General features: G+C 37.6%; 1 protein-coding gene across 12 annotated transcripts in view; it reads right to left on the bottom strand.

Annotated features, from left to right (window-relative positions):
* Positions 1-15,526, bottom strand: part of ARHGAP28 (Rho GTPase activating protein 28) — a 189,683-nt gene that overhangs the window by 10,132 nt on the left and 164,025 nt on the right. For all 12 annotated transcript variants that reach the window (XR_013831407.1, XM_079943288.1, XM_079943296.1 and 9 more), the window contains 4 exons: positions 11,552-11,634; positions 8,603-8,800; positions 8,166-8,279; positions 1,181-1,237 (listed from right to left, as the gene is read on the bottom strand). Coding sequence is in view for 11 of the 12 variants with exons in the window: in XM_079943288.1 (XP_079799414.1) it covers positions 1,181-1,237; positions 8,166-8,279; positions 8,603-8,800; positions 11,552-11,634 (452 nt within the window). In the remaining variant the exon portion in view is untranslated. The remainder of the gene's footprint in view (positions 1-1,180; positions 1,238-8,165; positions 8,280-8,602; positions 8,801-11,551; positions 11,635-15,526) is intronic.

Genomic DNA, 15,526 nt, shown 5'->3' with positions numbered 1-15,526 from the left:
AATGGTGCTGTCTAATTAACAATAAAGTCTCTTTTGTTAGAATTGAATGGAAAATTCCTTTTGTTTCAAAATCTTGAATGTTTTAAAAATTAATTCTCTATTTGGAGATAAGCAGAAATAAATTTCTATTTGAGGATCTGGCTACTCTTCAGGTAATTGTTTTAAATCTGTGTTCTCAAGGGACAATACTGTTGGTGTAGTTTTATGTGAATTGACTCAGTATATCCCCTAGAAAAAATGTGTTATGGATTGAATTGTGTCCTCCCTCCCGCCCCCAACCAAATATGCTGAAGTCCTAAGCCCAGGACCTCAGAATATGACCTTTTTTGGAAATAGGGTCATTGCAAATGTAATTAGCTAAGACGAGGTTCAAATTGGAGCACGGCGGGCCCTTAATCCAATGTGATTGGTGTCCGTATAACAGGACACACACACACACACAAACAGGGTGAATGCCATACAAAGATGGAGGCAGAGATTGGAGTGATGCATCATCTGTAGGCTAAGGAAGGCTAAGGACTCCTGGCGTCACTCAAAGTTAAGAATGATGTCAGAAACACGTCCTCCTTTCACGACCTTCAGAAGGAACCAACTGAATCAACACCTTGATTTCGGAGTTTTAGCCTCCAGAACTGTGAGAGAGTAAATTTCTATTGTTTTAATCCACCCTGGTATTGTTACTGCAGCACTAGGAAACTACTTTTTAAGGGTCAGTTCTAACAGTACTTTTCTACTATTACCTGTGAGAAGCAGGAGAGCATGCCAGGGAATGGCAGTGAGTGGTTTAGAGCTGGGAGGGGGCAGGGAGCCCCTGGTTCACTGCAGTCAAAAGCACCCTCCCAAAACACTCCTGTGGGCATCTCACGTCCCTCCCCTGCCAGCTGCACAGAAGCCTCTTAAGATAAATTTCACACTCCTGATATCATTGAGCCAGTTATAATGATCACATTTTCCCTCTAACTTTCTAGAGTATTCACTCTTGTGAACAGAATGTCTAACCACAAATTCTGAGTCATCAATTAGTTGAGTCCTTATACATTCCTTCATGTGCTACACTGGAAATGTCAAGTTTGAAGGTGTATCATGAGCAAAATTACACACAGATGAGGTGGATATAGCCAAAGAATACTGTGTAAGGAGTTAATAATTAGGGAGGAAAGGAAATGATTTGTTTTCTTACCATTCTTCTTGTAGAGGGTGATTTTTGTAGTACCTTTGAAGTCTTGGGGCTTATAACCTAAATAAAAAACAGTTAGTCTTTAGGATTAACGTTGAGAAAACAAGCATATGCTGCTGTTGGAAGTGTAAACTGGTACAATCTTTATGGATAACATTTTGGCAATATTTATCAAATTATAAAATGCATATGCACTCTGACCCAACAATTCCACATCTATAACTTTATCCTTCAAATAGACTTCATTTGTGAGAAATGACATATGAACATGTTTATTCACCAATGCATAAACTTTAATAGCAAAATATTGGACACAATCTAGCTGTTCAATGATACGGGAATACTTAAATAAGTTTCAGTGTGTCTATGGAATACCATGCAAAAGAAGCAAAGAAGAAGGCTGTGGACTGATGTGGAATAATCACCATGATTTCATAAGTCATTAAAGAAGATGCAGAACAGTGTTTCAAGTATGTTATCATTCATGTAAAAAAAAGGGGGAAGACCATATATTCGTATTTGCTTGTATGTCATAGTGTCTCTCTGGACATATATGTACCTGTGTGTTCCTGTGCACACACATGCTGTCATTGGTTGTTGACATTACTTGTGTTCAGGAGGGGAAGTCAGAGATGGTCAACTTTTATTCTATAGTTTTTCCCCTTCCAATATTTTGAATTTTGTAAACTGTCAATGAATTGTCTATTCCAATCAAAGTCAGGAAGTAAAAACATAGTATAGTACAACAGAACTGAAGAAAGACTATTTCTTCATCTGTAAGCGCTTGCTTTCATGGTACTTATAGCCTTTTAAAATTTTACTTAGTTCTATTTATAATTAAAACATTAAAGCAACTGACATTCATATAGCATTATACAGTTGACCTAGTGCTTTACACCCACATTATGTGAGTTGATGCTAATGACAACTCTGTGAAATAGATATCATTACTTTTTTCCCCAAATTGAAAATGTTTTTTAAAAATTTTGTTGGAGTATAGTTACTTTACAATGTTGTGTTAGTTTCTACTGTACAGCAAAGTGAATCAGCTATATGTATACCCATATCCCCCTTTTTTTTAATTTCTTCCCCATTTAGGTCACCATAGAGCATTGAGCTCCCTGTGCTATACAGTAGGTTCTCACTAGTTATCTATTTTACACATAGTATCAATAGTGTATATATGTCAATCCCAATCTTCCAATTCATCACAACCCCCCAACCCCCTTGGTATCCATACGTTTGTTCTCTGCATCTGTGTCTCTATTTCTGCTTTGTAAATAAGATCTTCTATACCAATTTTTTCATATTCCACATATATGCGTAAATATATGATATTTGTTTCTCTCTTTCTGACTTACTTCACTCTGCATGACAGAATATTGAGGCTCTGAGAAAGAATTTAATTTGCCCTGGCTCACAAAGACTGACCTGACCCCAGCTTCAGCTCCACACACATCATACTTAGGCCGTTGAAGTTTTCCAGAATGAAAATGGCAGAGTAAGGACTCCAAAAGTCTGTCCCTCCATAAAAGTAATGAACAAACTGCCAAAAACTGTCATTGTCAACTTCTTCAGAACTCTGGAAACTAACCCAAAAGTTGCAGCCTGGGGAGTGCTTACGTAAGAAAAACAGCTGAATCTTGATAAGAGTGAACTTTGTGGCATTTTAAGTTACATTTTCCCATCTCAGCTCCACAGTTCAGCGACAGCCTTAAAAATAACAGCCTGCGTTCCTGGTATAGGTACTGAAGGGAGCAGAATGGACCTCATTCACAAAAAATTCTAATTATTTGTTCCCTGGAAGACTGGCTTGCCTTTAACTTGCCTAACTTGGAACTTGACCAGTACTAAAGCGGTGTAATGTTGAAAACATTTACAGGCAAATGTTTTAATCACTGCTGCCTGATGTAGTGGGTAAGAGTTGGGGGAAAAAATAACTAACGAAAAAATCTTGGGAGGCAAGCCTAGAGAATGAGATGCTTTGGGGAATAAGGTCTTTGAACAGCTCCAACATATACCTGAGAATCTAGAAGGACATGGGCATGCCCAGGGCTGTACACATATTCAGGAAAGACCTGAAAAGAACTTAAGCTCTCACCTCTGGCTGACCTTTAAGCTCTGTCCAAACAGGAACTGAAGGTTCAGGTCAAGTTGTAAACTGCCTGGCTGAATACTGAAGGTGTGTCAAGCACACAAACACACAGAGCTCGTCTGCAAAGACTGGGAGATTTTTTTGGTTTCAGATATTTAAGATAATCTCTGTGCAAACATCAGCTAACCACTAGGCTAATGGAACAGAGACTTCAGTAGCCACACTAAACAAAGAATATAGACATAACAAAATTAGTTCAGCAGAAAAGTCATGAACAAATAAATAACAGCTATAACAAGCAGCAACCAGGGGGAGGGGGAAGAATCCAAAGCTGCCACATTTTAACATTCAAAATGTCCATTCTTCAATAAAAATTATGAGACAGGCAAAAAAAATGGCAAGAAAATATGGCCCGGACTTCCCTGGTGGTACAGTGGTTAAGAATCCGCCCGCCAATGCAGGGGACACAGGTTTGAGCCCTGGTCCAGGATGATCCCACATGTCGCAGAGCAACTAAGCCCGTGCGCCACAACTACTGAGCCTGCATGCCACAACTACTGAAGCCTAGAGCCCGTGCTCCGCAACAAGAGAAGCCACTGCAATGAGAAGCCCGCACAGTGCGACAAAGAGTAGCCCCCGCTCGCCGCAACTAGAGAAAGCCCTCGTGCAGCAACGAAGACCCAACGCAGCCAAAAATAAATAAATTAAATAAATTAATTAAAAAAAAAAGAAAATATGGCCCATACACAGGAAAAAAAAAGTTAGTGTCAATAGTTTCAAAAGAAACTCCTTAAGGAAGCCTAGACATTGGACGTACTTGAAAAAGTTATTTTAAATACTTTAAAAGAACTAATGGAAACTGTGTCTAAAGAACTAAAGAAAACCATGAGACTGATATCTCACCAAATAGAGAATATCAAATAAAGAGAATACATCATAAAAAGAAACCAAAAAGAAATTATGGAGCTAAAAAAAGTCCAATTGAAATGAAAAACCTACTACAGAGGTTCAACAGCAGATTTAAGAAAGCAGAAGAGGGAATTCCCTGGTGGTCCAGTGGTTAGGACTCTGCGCTTTCACTGTTGAGGATCTGGGTTCAATCCCTGGTCAGGAACTAAGATCCCACAAGCTGCACGATGTGGTCAAAAAAAAAGCAGAAGGAAAAAATCAGCAAATCTGAAGATAGGTCATTTGAGGTTATCCAGTCTTGAAACAGGAAGAAAAAAAAATGAAGAAAAATGAACAGAACCTAGAGGAACTGTGGAACAACACCAGCACACCAACGTACACACAGTTAGAGTTCCAGAAGGAGTAGAGAGAAAGGAACAGAAAGAACGTTTGAAGGAACAATGGCTGAAAACTCCCCAAATTTGCTGAAAGACAATGATCTATGTATCCAAATAGCTCAACAAACTCCAAATAGGATAAAATCAAAGAGATCCACACCAAGAAACATCATGATCACACTGTCAAAAGACAGACATAAAGAGAGACCCTTGAAAGCATTAAGAGAAAAATCAATTCAAGTACAAGAGCTCCTCAATAATAATAGCTGATCTCCCAGCAGAAACCATGGAAGCCAGAAGACACTGGGGTGACATATTAAAATTGTGAAAGAAAAAAAAAATACTGACAAGCAAAATTCCATCTGGCAAACAGTCCTTAAAAAATGAAGACTGGGAGTTTGGGGTTGGTAGATGCAAACTATAACATTTAGACACTCCCTTGATAAGCAAAAGCTGAGAGAGTTCACTGCTAGCAGACCTACCTTAAGAGAAATGCTAAAGAGAGTCCTTCAAACTGAAATGAAAGGACACTAGACAGTAACTCGAATCCACATGAAGAAATAAAGAATATCAGTAAAGGAAATTACTTAGGAGAATATAAAAGGCAATATAATGTATTTTTTGTTTATAACCTCACTTTTCCCTTATCTAATGTAAAAGACAAGTACATGACAATTATAAATTTATGTCGATGGGCACACAATTTATAAAGCTGTAATATGCAGCAATAACAGCATAATGTGGGGGGACAGAAGAATATAGGTAGAAAGTTTTTATATACTTAAGGTATATTAATATGAACTAGATTGTTATAAATTAAGATGTTACTTATAATCCCCAGGGCAACCACTAAAAAGATGATTCAAAAATATATAGTAAAAAACAACAACAAAAGAATTAAAGTGGTACACAAGAAAATATCTATTTTACACAAATGAAGGCAGTAATGGAGAAACTGAGGATTAAAACATGTAAGACATATAGTCCAAAATTAAATAACTGAAGGGAAAAATAGAAAGTTCTACAATAGTTGGAGACTTCAATACTTCACTTTCAATAATGGATAGAAGAAGTAGGTAGAAGATCAGAAAGAAAACAGAAGACTTAGACAACACTATCAACCAACTAGATCTAACAGACATATATAGGACAATGACAGCAGAATCCATTCTGAAGTACACATAAAACACTGTCCAGGATAGACATATGTTGGACCACAAAACAAGTCTCAGTGAAGTTTAAAATATCAAAATAATACAAAGTATGTTACATAACCACAATGGAATAAAATTAGAAATCAGTAACAAAAGGAAATTTAGAAAATTTACAAATATGGAAATCAAACAACACATACCTAAATAACCAATGGACCTAAGGGAAATTAGAAAAGACCTTGAAATGAACAAAAATGAAACACAACACACCAAAACTTACTGGATGGAGGAGAAGTAGTCCTCAGAGGAAAATTTATAGATGTAAATGCCTATGTTAAAAAGAAAGATCTCAAATTAATAGCCTAACCTTCCGCCTTAAGAAACTAAAAAAGCCAGCTAAACTCAAAACAAGCATAAGGAAGGAAACAATACAGATCTGAGTTTTAATAAGGACTAGAGAATAACAAAAAACTAGAGAAAATAATGAAACAAAAGTTGGCTCTTCAAAAAGACCAATGAAATGGACAAACCCTTGGTTAGACTGACCAAGAAAAGAGAGAGGATTCAAATTATTCATCAAGAGTATAACTGGGGACATTACTACAAACCTTATACAAATAAAAAGGATTATAAGAGAATACTATGAACAATTTGTATTTCAACAAATTAGATAATCTAGCTAAAACAGATAAAATCCTAGAAACACACAAACTGTCAATACTAACTCAAGAAGAAATAGAAAATCTGAATAGAGCTATAACAAGTAAAGAACTTAAGTCAGTAATCCCCAAAAAAAAAAAAAAAAAATTCCTACAGAGAAAAGTCCAGGACCAGATGGTTTCACTGGTGAATTTTACCACACATTTAAAGAAGAAGTAACACTAATCTTTCTTAAACTCTTCCAAAAAATTGAAGAGGAAGGAGCACTTCCCAACTCATTCTATAAGGCCAGTATTACCCTGATACCAAAGCCAGACAAAGACATAACAAGAAATGAAAAACTACAGACCAGTGTCCCTTATAAAAGTTGATGCAAAAATTCTCAACAAAATACTAGAAAGTCAACATAGAGTTGCCATATGACCCAACATATGCCCAAGAGAAATGCAACACAAATGAAAAATAAGAAGTGAAATACTGATACATGCTACAACATGGATGAACCTTGAAAACATTATGCTAAGTGAAAGATGTCAGACATAACAGGCCACATACTACATGCTTCCATTTATATGAAATGTCCAGATAGGTAAATTCATAGAGCTAGAAAGTAGATAAGAATGTGTCAGGGATTGTGGGGAGGGGGTAATGGGGAGTGAATGCTTAATTGGTATGGGGTTTCTCTTGGGGGGTGGTAAAGATAGTCTGGAATTAGATAGTGGTGATGGTTGCACAACTTTGTGAATATACTAAAAGTATATACTAAATTTTATACATTTTGAAATAGTTAAAATGGTAACTTTTATATTATGTGAATTTTTTCTCAAAACAAAATTTTTTTCCCAAATTTAATGTGCTGGTTCTAGTTGATCTGAAGTCACTTTGCCTATAATCAATGAGGGAACACAGCCATTCAGCCTGTTTGTGATAAATCAATTAGCAATACTCCTACCTTACTGCCTTGGGATTTACTACTCCTTTCCCTGAATGAACTTTCCCCTCCTTTCTCCCTTCCAAATGCTACTACCCATCCTTGAAGATGCAGCTCAAATGCCACTTCCTCCGTGAAGTCTGCACACTTTCCACGTTGGAGCACATTTCTTTCTCCTCTGCATGATTCCCAGCACACTGTCTGTACGACACGTTTCACACTGAATGCATATTCATGGCTCTTGTGTACATTTCTCTACCAGATATTTCTCTACTAGATATACGTTCCTTTAAGGACAAAGTGAGTTTCCTGTATCTCTACATCCTCCTCAAGGCCAAATGCTATGCCTCACGATCATCCTCAAATTAAAGCAATAAAGATAATTCTAAAGCCTGTTTCCATTATCCATCTCCACACAGACAACCGCGCTAAGGCAAACATTCTTTGAAATGTAATGAATTTACACAAAACAACTTGAGGATTACATATTCTTTTAGTATCCAATCACTACAGAAATCTCTATCTCTACTTATTAGATATATTGACTACTGGATTGCCCTTAAATCCAGTTCACAGGGACTGAAATGTTGACTTTCAGCATTTGTAAGAATCATTTTGCCCTTAAGTAATCTTCATGACAGAGATAATTCAAAAACTTCAACTGCAAATCACATAATTCAACAAAATGTAAAGACCACAGTACTCTGTCATGAACACAATTTCCACAGTGTTTATAGTTATAAGACTGACACTTTATGAGAATATAACAATTTTGGTTCTAAATTACAAGCTACTTTGTGCATCACTGTGAGAAATAAGAGCCTGGGTGGCCATGATATTTGTGCATTTATTTAGTTATTACCCCTCGTTCTATGGTCTTCCTCCTTAGCAGCTTTTTGACACTTGGAAGCTGTTTCTTTAACAACATCGTGGCTTCATTCATTCTTCTGACTTGAGCGATTAAGAAAGATGGAACCTGGAGAAGAAACAGAGCTTGACTAGAAGGAAAACACTTGAGTTAAACCTCCCTGGTAGAGTCTGTCTTCTGGCCACTCAGTATCCAGGAACCAGGAACTGTGGTTCTGTCCTCATAAAGATTAGGAAAATCTATGAGGATTCCTGTTTAAAGGAAAATGTGTTCGGGAGCAGCCTTAAGGAATGATAAAGATGCCACCAGCAACCTGGGATTACTGTCTCCCACCTCTCCCTGTGCCTGAGGGCAGTGCTTGCTCATGAGTCTTTACATCTCCTGGGCGCTAGCAGACATGAGAACATCCTAGTCGTCACATTGTCACTCACCTTCCACAACATCTCCTGGTACTTTAGCATCAAGCGGATGATGTGGGCAGCGGTGTTTGCTAAGAGTAATTCTTCACAGTCAGAATGTTTGCTTCTACTGAAGAAAAGATTTGGTGCCATTATAGTAGAAATGTTCCATATACTCATCCGGTTTTTTGATTCGTTGGCAATGACTTTATTGAAGAATGTCATGAGGGCCTGATAGGAAACAGCACAGTGTCACTCTAGTCATTGTAAATTAGGAAGAGGCATCACTGATTACTATCACTCATTTCCATACCCGTTCACTGGGCCTCTGGAAAATTGTCGGAGCTACAGAATGGCTGAATGTGTCATGTGTCCCCTCTAACTGCTTAAAAGTACTAATGAGAAATGTGAAGAGTTTTTTCATTTCTCTGCTTCATAAAAGTAGCTCCATTTTTATGGAATTTGTTATGTTGGGATCTCTATAAATAATAGTTTGCATTTTCTTATTTTCTTTTATCTTAAACAAGCTTGACAAATATTAAAATTAAACAGTAAACAAGGGAGAGAAAGCACTACAGCTCAAATAAACATGAAATGCAGTTTTGTCGTGAAGGTAGAAAAGTAATTCACTCTTAATTTAAGGCATTACTGTTAAAAATTATTTTGTTTCCTTGGGAATGGAAAGTCCATTGAAAAAAATGAGTTTTAAAATAAATAAGTTATGAAATAAATTTCACAGGGATATAACATACAGCATGGTGACTATAGTCAATACTACGGTATTGCATATTTGAAAGTTACAAAGAGTAAATCTTAAAAGTTCTCTCAAGAAAAGAATTTTTGTAATGGTGATGGAGGATAACAAGATTTCCTATGGTGATCATGTTGCAGCGTATACAAATATCAGAACATTATGTTGCTTACTTGAAACTAATATGTTATATGTCAATGACACCTCAATAAAAAATTTAAAAATAAAGTAAAGAAAAAAATTAAAGAATAAAAACAACAAAATAAGTATCTCATTCCTCACTTCAAAAATATCTCAGTCAAAAAGCTGAAAACTTTCACTTTTTGGGTGTCATTTTTGTACTGCTTTTCAATTTTGGAATCTTCAGCAGACCAAAGGGAAATGATTACATGCACCTGTGCTCAGCATTAAAAAAAATTGAGAAAGCTTAATAAAAGTTTGGCTGAGCCACCAAAGTATAAATGCCTATCAGAACTTTCTAAAATTCACCAAGAGGGCTGAAATCCTAAAAGGAGATGCTCTTTGGTTTTCCAAGTTTGAATTCTGCTATAGTATGTGTAATGAGAAAATGGACAGCACATACTAGTGATAACAGCTAACATTTATTTGAGGGTTTACTGTGAGCCAGGCATTATTCTTAGTACTTTATATACTCCTACTCATTTTATCATCATTCCAAACCCTGTGAGGTAGGTACTATTATTGTTTTACAGATGAGGAAACTAAGATGGGGAGGGATTAAGTAGCTTTGCCCAGCGTCACTTAATTAAGTGGCAGAGCCAGGATCTGATCCAAGGAAGCCTAATTCTTGAGCCAGACATCTTGATCTCTACAACACACTAGCTTCAATCTTCATTCCAGTCACAATTCAGAATGGAAGAGTGAGGGAGAGAGAGAGAGACAGAGAGGATCTTCTGTTAGGAATGTACTAAATTCTTTGATAATTGCTACATTCTTAGTTATATGAAAGGGGAAATGACACTTTGACTCAGATATCTGATACTAGATTCATTCCTTTGGATAAAAAAAAAAAAAAAAGCATTGTTCAGACAAAGCCAAACAAACAAACAAAAAAAAGCTAGTAAATTTCCAGCTTTTGAAAAATACCAAATTGTATTAAAACAGACATTCTTATGCCTTTGCCAGTCCCCATTCTTGGGTGGAGGATATAATATAATTGACATAGATGGTTTCACTTGGTAGGAGGAAAGGTCCTCACCAAACTGAAATGTCTGACAAGAGGTAGCACGAAGACTCATCTTTGTTTTCAGCATCATGTTTACTGGCCTCAAAATTATAACTCTTTCCAACTCATCCTCACCTCAATTTCATTTTAAAGATTCCAAGCACCTGGGGCTTCCCTGGTGGCGCGGTGGCTGAGAGTCCGCCTGCCGATGCAGGGGATGTGGGTTCATGCCCCGGTCCGGGAAGATCCCACATGCCTCGGAGTGGCTGGGCCCGTGATCTGGGGCTGCTGAGCCTGCGCGTCCGGAGCCTGTGCTCCGCAACGGGAGAGGCCGCAACAGTGAGAGGCCCGCATACCGCAAAAAAAAAAAAAAAAAAAAAGATTCCAAGCACTTGTTGTACTTATAACAGATTTCCTATTGTATACAGAATCATTATCAAAACAGCAACAGAAACTTTGATTTTTACAAACATAAAGCAGAGAAGTGAATTTGAAATAAAAGGAGGGATATTTGGGATGGAGAACTATGGAATACAATTCTATCAAATGTTCTATTTTATATTAATGGAGAAATCACTTTTCTGAGCTTAATTTTCTTAATCTGGAAAATGGCAAGGTCCTATCAGGTGATCTGTAAACTTCTGGGATTCTATAATTCTTTAAATTGGATTATGGTAAGACATGAACATTCTAGAAATTTTATTTAAAGCAGGGGTTTCATTCACTTCTGACATTATTCCATTTAAGTCTTCCATCTTTGCTTCCTCTTCCTACTCCTAACCCTCGCCCAGTGCCTGGCACACTGTAGATGCTCAACATCTCTTAACAGGTTGAATGAACGAAACAAATGTTCAAAGAAGATTCCAGGATTCACATTCTTTCCTGGCTTCCTCAGGAGAACAGCGGTGGGAACAAGGAAAGGCAGCGGGTTTGCTGCAGGCTCAGCTGGTTGGTAAGTTGTCCTCTCAGTTTTCATTTTTCCACCTGAGCCATTTCCTCTGACCAATAAGAGTCAATGACAGACCATGAGGTCGATACAACATACCTGGGCTGTGTCCCTGTTGGCCTCAGGCAGTGCCATGATCATGAGGTGTAAGGCTTGAAACTGTACTTTGATGTGAGGCCCTCCTAACAAGAAAACAGAAATAACCACACATTTTGAACAACGTTCATGCATTCTGACAGCATTTCTTGCTAACATCTGGTGGCATACGAGGACCCTGACAGCTTTCAGTGGTAAAGACTCAGGTTTTGTGACTGACAATGTAAGTCTGTTCACTTGGACAGGAGCCTCAGTCTATCAACTCCTTTTTAGCATCCTAGGATGCCACTGTAGGGGCAGGTGGCCAACGAGATCCTCAAAATTATTCTGGATCTGTACAACATTTCTCTTTTCAAAGTACTTTCATAGATCTTGCTTTACTTTTATGCTAGAAACAGTTGGCTTGAAGTTCAATTCAAGAGAAAATAAATTTTATTTCCGTACAATGAGGCAGCCAAGCATAATAATTAGGAGCAGAGATTCTAGAACCAGATTCAAATTCTGCACGTACTATTTAGTCACTGAGTGACCTTGGGCAGGCTATCTAACCCCTGTTGCTTCTATTTTATCATCCATAAAATGGGAATCGTCATCATACCTACCTCACTGGGCCATTATGAAGGTTAAATGAGCTAATGTACAGAGTGTTTACACCAGTACCTGTACATAGCTACCTCCATAGGTGTTTGCTCTTGTTATGATCAGTGACGTTTATTTTAGCTCTTAAATGGACATGAAAGGGAAGGTAACCACAGTTGGATCTTTGGAGATCCAGAAGATGGCACCAGAGAGTTGGCGTTCTACTACTGTGTGTTCTCAATATTGGCTCTTTTCCCATTTTAGGGAAAGGATTTTAGGAAATCTATCCACAACTGGATAATTCACAGCCAGCTGTGCTGAAAACGTAGGGTATTCCAGAGCATCCAGGCTTTGCCTGTTCTTTCTGTATTCTCCCCAAAATGGTCTCTTGGTGGGAGGTCCTGCAGGGAAGCATGACGTTCTGTAACCCCCGGGGAGCTCTCAAGTTGAAGGAAAATCTATCCATTTATGACTCAGTGTATAAAGGCAGTCAGCTGCCTATAGAGTTACTTAGCTTTACAGTAGTGGAAACACTCTCGTGACAAACTACTAGGTCACAGGAGGTCGTGTGCATCCGAGTTAGGAGTACATGATTATTGTGTGTAACCACGTAATGAAGGAACAGTTGGGAGGAGTATTTATAGGCTCATATCATATTGTCTCAGCACAATCCCCATGTGGATTTTTAAAAATTTATGTCAAATTTGTAAACAAAAATGACACAGGTCCAGGTTGTTTTTGAAAATGGCTAATGCACACTGATGTGAGTTTGCCTGAATAACAGGCACTAGCAGGAGTATATCTCAGTACAAAGCATTTGGGGACAGATAAGACATTATTTTAGTGCATAAATTGCAGGCTAAGGGCTGTCTATAATTTTCCAATGCAACCCAAAAAAACCTCTGGGGGGAAACAATAGATGCAGATGCAGGCTCTCTATTTCCATTAATTCCAGATAAATTACAAAGTTCCCTTTAAGATTAAAAATCTAAACTGGCAAATAATCCATTTTCATTTTGCTTAGAAAACCCAGCCCTACACTGTTTTGTGGTTAATAGTTTTGTAGTTAATTCATTTATTGCACCCTGGTTAAGAGTCATTTTTTTCACTCCTGAGGTCATTATTTTCTCAGAAAGTTATTCAACTTTTCATGAAAGTATCTAAGGTTTGATTGATGAACTATTAGTCTTTTAATTTTATGGGCAATTTTTGGACCAAGTTTGAAAAGAGAAAAGAGAAAGTAATTACACTAGTGGAAAAGACTACATTCTCTGACCTCCGTTTTAGAGTAAATACAGGGGCAGCTTAAACACACAGATGTCCACAGTTCTTCCCTTCAGAAAATCTCATTACAACGAGAGCTTACTCCAGGTGGCAAAAAGGCCATTCTTCCCGATGGCAGCAGCCCAGAACGCCGGGCTTCCTGTGGGGTTGGCTAGTTATCAAATCAATCATGACAATATACTATTTTTCACTTTCAAAGTCATACAAATAAATGCGGATCGTCCTGTGAAACTTTTCAGGATATTTTCCAGATTCTCTCCCTTCATTGAAGTGTACTGGCTTCAACATCTGAATAATGATATTAAGAAAAACTTAATATGATTTAATTAATATGATTTCCTTCTTAAATATGATTCTCCAAACAGGTTTTACATGGTGATTGACTCTTCCTTGTATAATTCCATAAGACCAAAAAAAGAAAAACTAAAACAAAAAAATCCTCTGTGGCACCATTTGTTTTGATGAATTGTTCAGTATATAAACTGCAGATCAAAGTGAAGTTAAGACTTCTGCAGCCTGTTTTCCAGGACAGCAAACTTTACAGAAGATCCTGTGTTTCTCTGACTTAGAAACAGAGGGAGGGAGTTCTGTTTCTGGTATGGCTGAGTAAGCTCCTACCCAATCAACCCTCCTTAAGACAACTGTACACTCTGGACAATGTACAAAAAACAACTACCTGAGGCAGTGGAGAATGAACAAAAGCAGGCAGATTTAGGAGGGCATTGGACACTTGGCATTAGGGAATGGCACAGGGAGAGTGTCCAATTTCCTGGCTTTTAGTTTGAGGTCAGGCCATAGACAGTAATGGCATGAGGTGGCTGAAATTCCAAAAGAAAATCCCAATCTTTCTGGCCTGAACAAAGAGAGGGCAGGGTTCAGGAGGACCACAGACACTGGGAAGTTATGGGGAATCCCAGAAAGGGAAGGTCAAGATATAGAAGGCCCTAATTCTGGTGTAAAATCCACCCAAATGATGGCTCACCCCATAAACCATGCATATGTGGAGTAGCACAGGTAAGTATTAAATAGCAAATTGTCTGCTTAAATACAAACAAAACACAAAACTAACCAAAAAAACCCCACTCCTTGGAGAAATATTACAGAACACAGAGTTTCCAAAAAAATATTCACAAGGTTCTGGATACAGTTTAAACTTACTTGACATAAACAGTGACCCATTTTCAAGGGAAGAGATAGTCAACAGAGACCAACCCTCAGATGACCCAGATGTTGGAACTAGTTATGAAGCAGCTATCATAACTATGCTCAATGATATGAAGGTAAATATGCTTACAATGAATGAAAAGATAGGGAATGTCAGCAGATAAATAGAAAATAGTTTTAAAGTAGCAACTGGAGATTCTAGAACTGAAAATATACAATATCTGAAATAAAAAAGAATGAAGATTCGAGTCCTGGTCTGGGAAGATCCCACATGCCACAGAGCAACTGGGCCCATGAGCCACAACTACTGAGCCTGCACGTCTGGAGCTTGTGCTCCACAACAAGAGAGGCCGTGATAGTGAGAGGCCCGCACACTGCGATGAAGAGTGGCCCCTGCTTGCCACAACTAGAGAAAGCCCTTGCACAGAAATGAAGACCCGACACAGCAAAAATAAATAAATAAATAAATAAACTCCTACCCCCAACATCTTCTTTAAAAAAAATAAATAAATAAATAAATTAAATAAAATAAAGAATGAAGAGAACTAGTTCTTTCTTTCATAAAACAAAAATACTACATCATACAAAGAAAAGAGATACTGGTCACAGCATGTCAATTAAAGCTTAGAAAAGGACTGCCTTGTCTTATATTCTTTTCTCTGAAGACACAGTGGATTATTTTATGAATCTGGTTTAGTTAAAAATTTTAAAGATTTAGAACCAACTAATTTTTAGGACAAATTTTGTCATACAACTTAGGATGTGACTATTATTTTCTCTGATTGTGATTTTAAGGATTTTATACTTCTGGTCAACCTGCAGAAGGTTGTAAACTGGCAGATACGGGTAATACTTGCTACGCTCATGTAGTGTTTTAAAATTTGAATTTGTGGCTGACATTTTCAAATGAAGAGTTTCGTCATTAAAGCCTGGATTTTGGCTTTCACTCCT

Source organism: Stenella coeruleoalba, assembly GCF_951394435.1.
Source record: "Stenella coeruleoalba genome assembly, chromosome: 14".
Classification (NCBI taxonomy): Eukaryota; Metazoa; Chordata; class Mammalia; order Artiodactyla; family Delphinidae; genus Stenella; species Stenella coeruleoalba.
The sequence above is the reverse complement of the archived record's forward strand: the minus strand, read 5'-3'. Positions and strand labels throughout refer to the sequence as shown.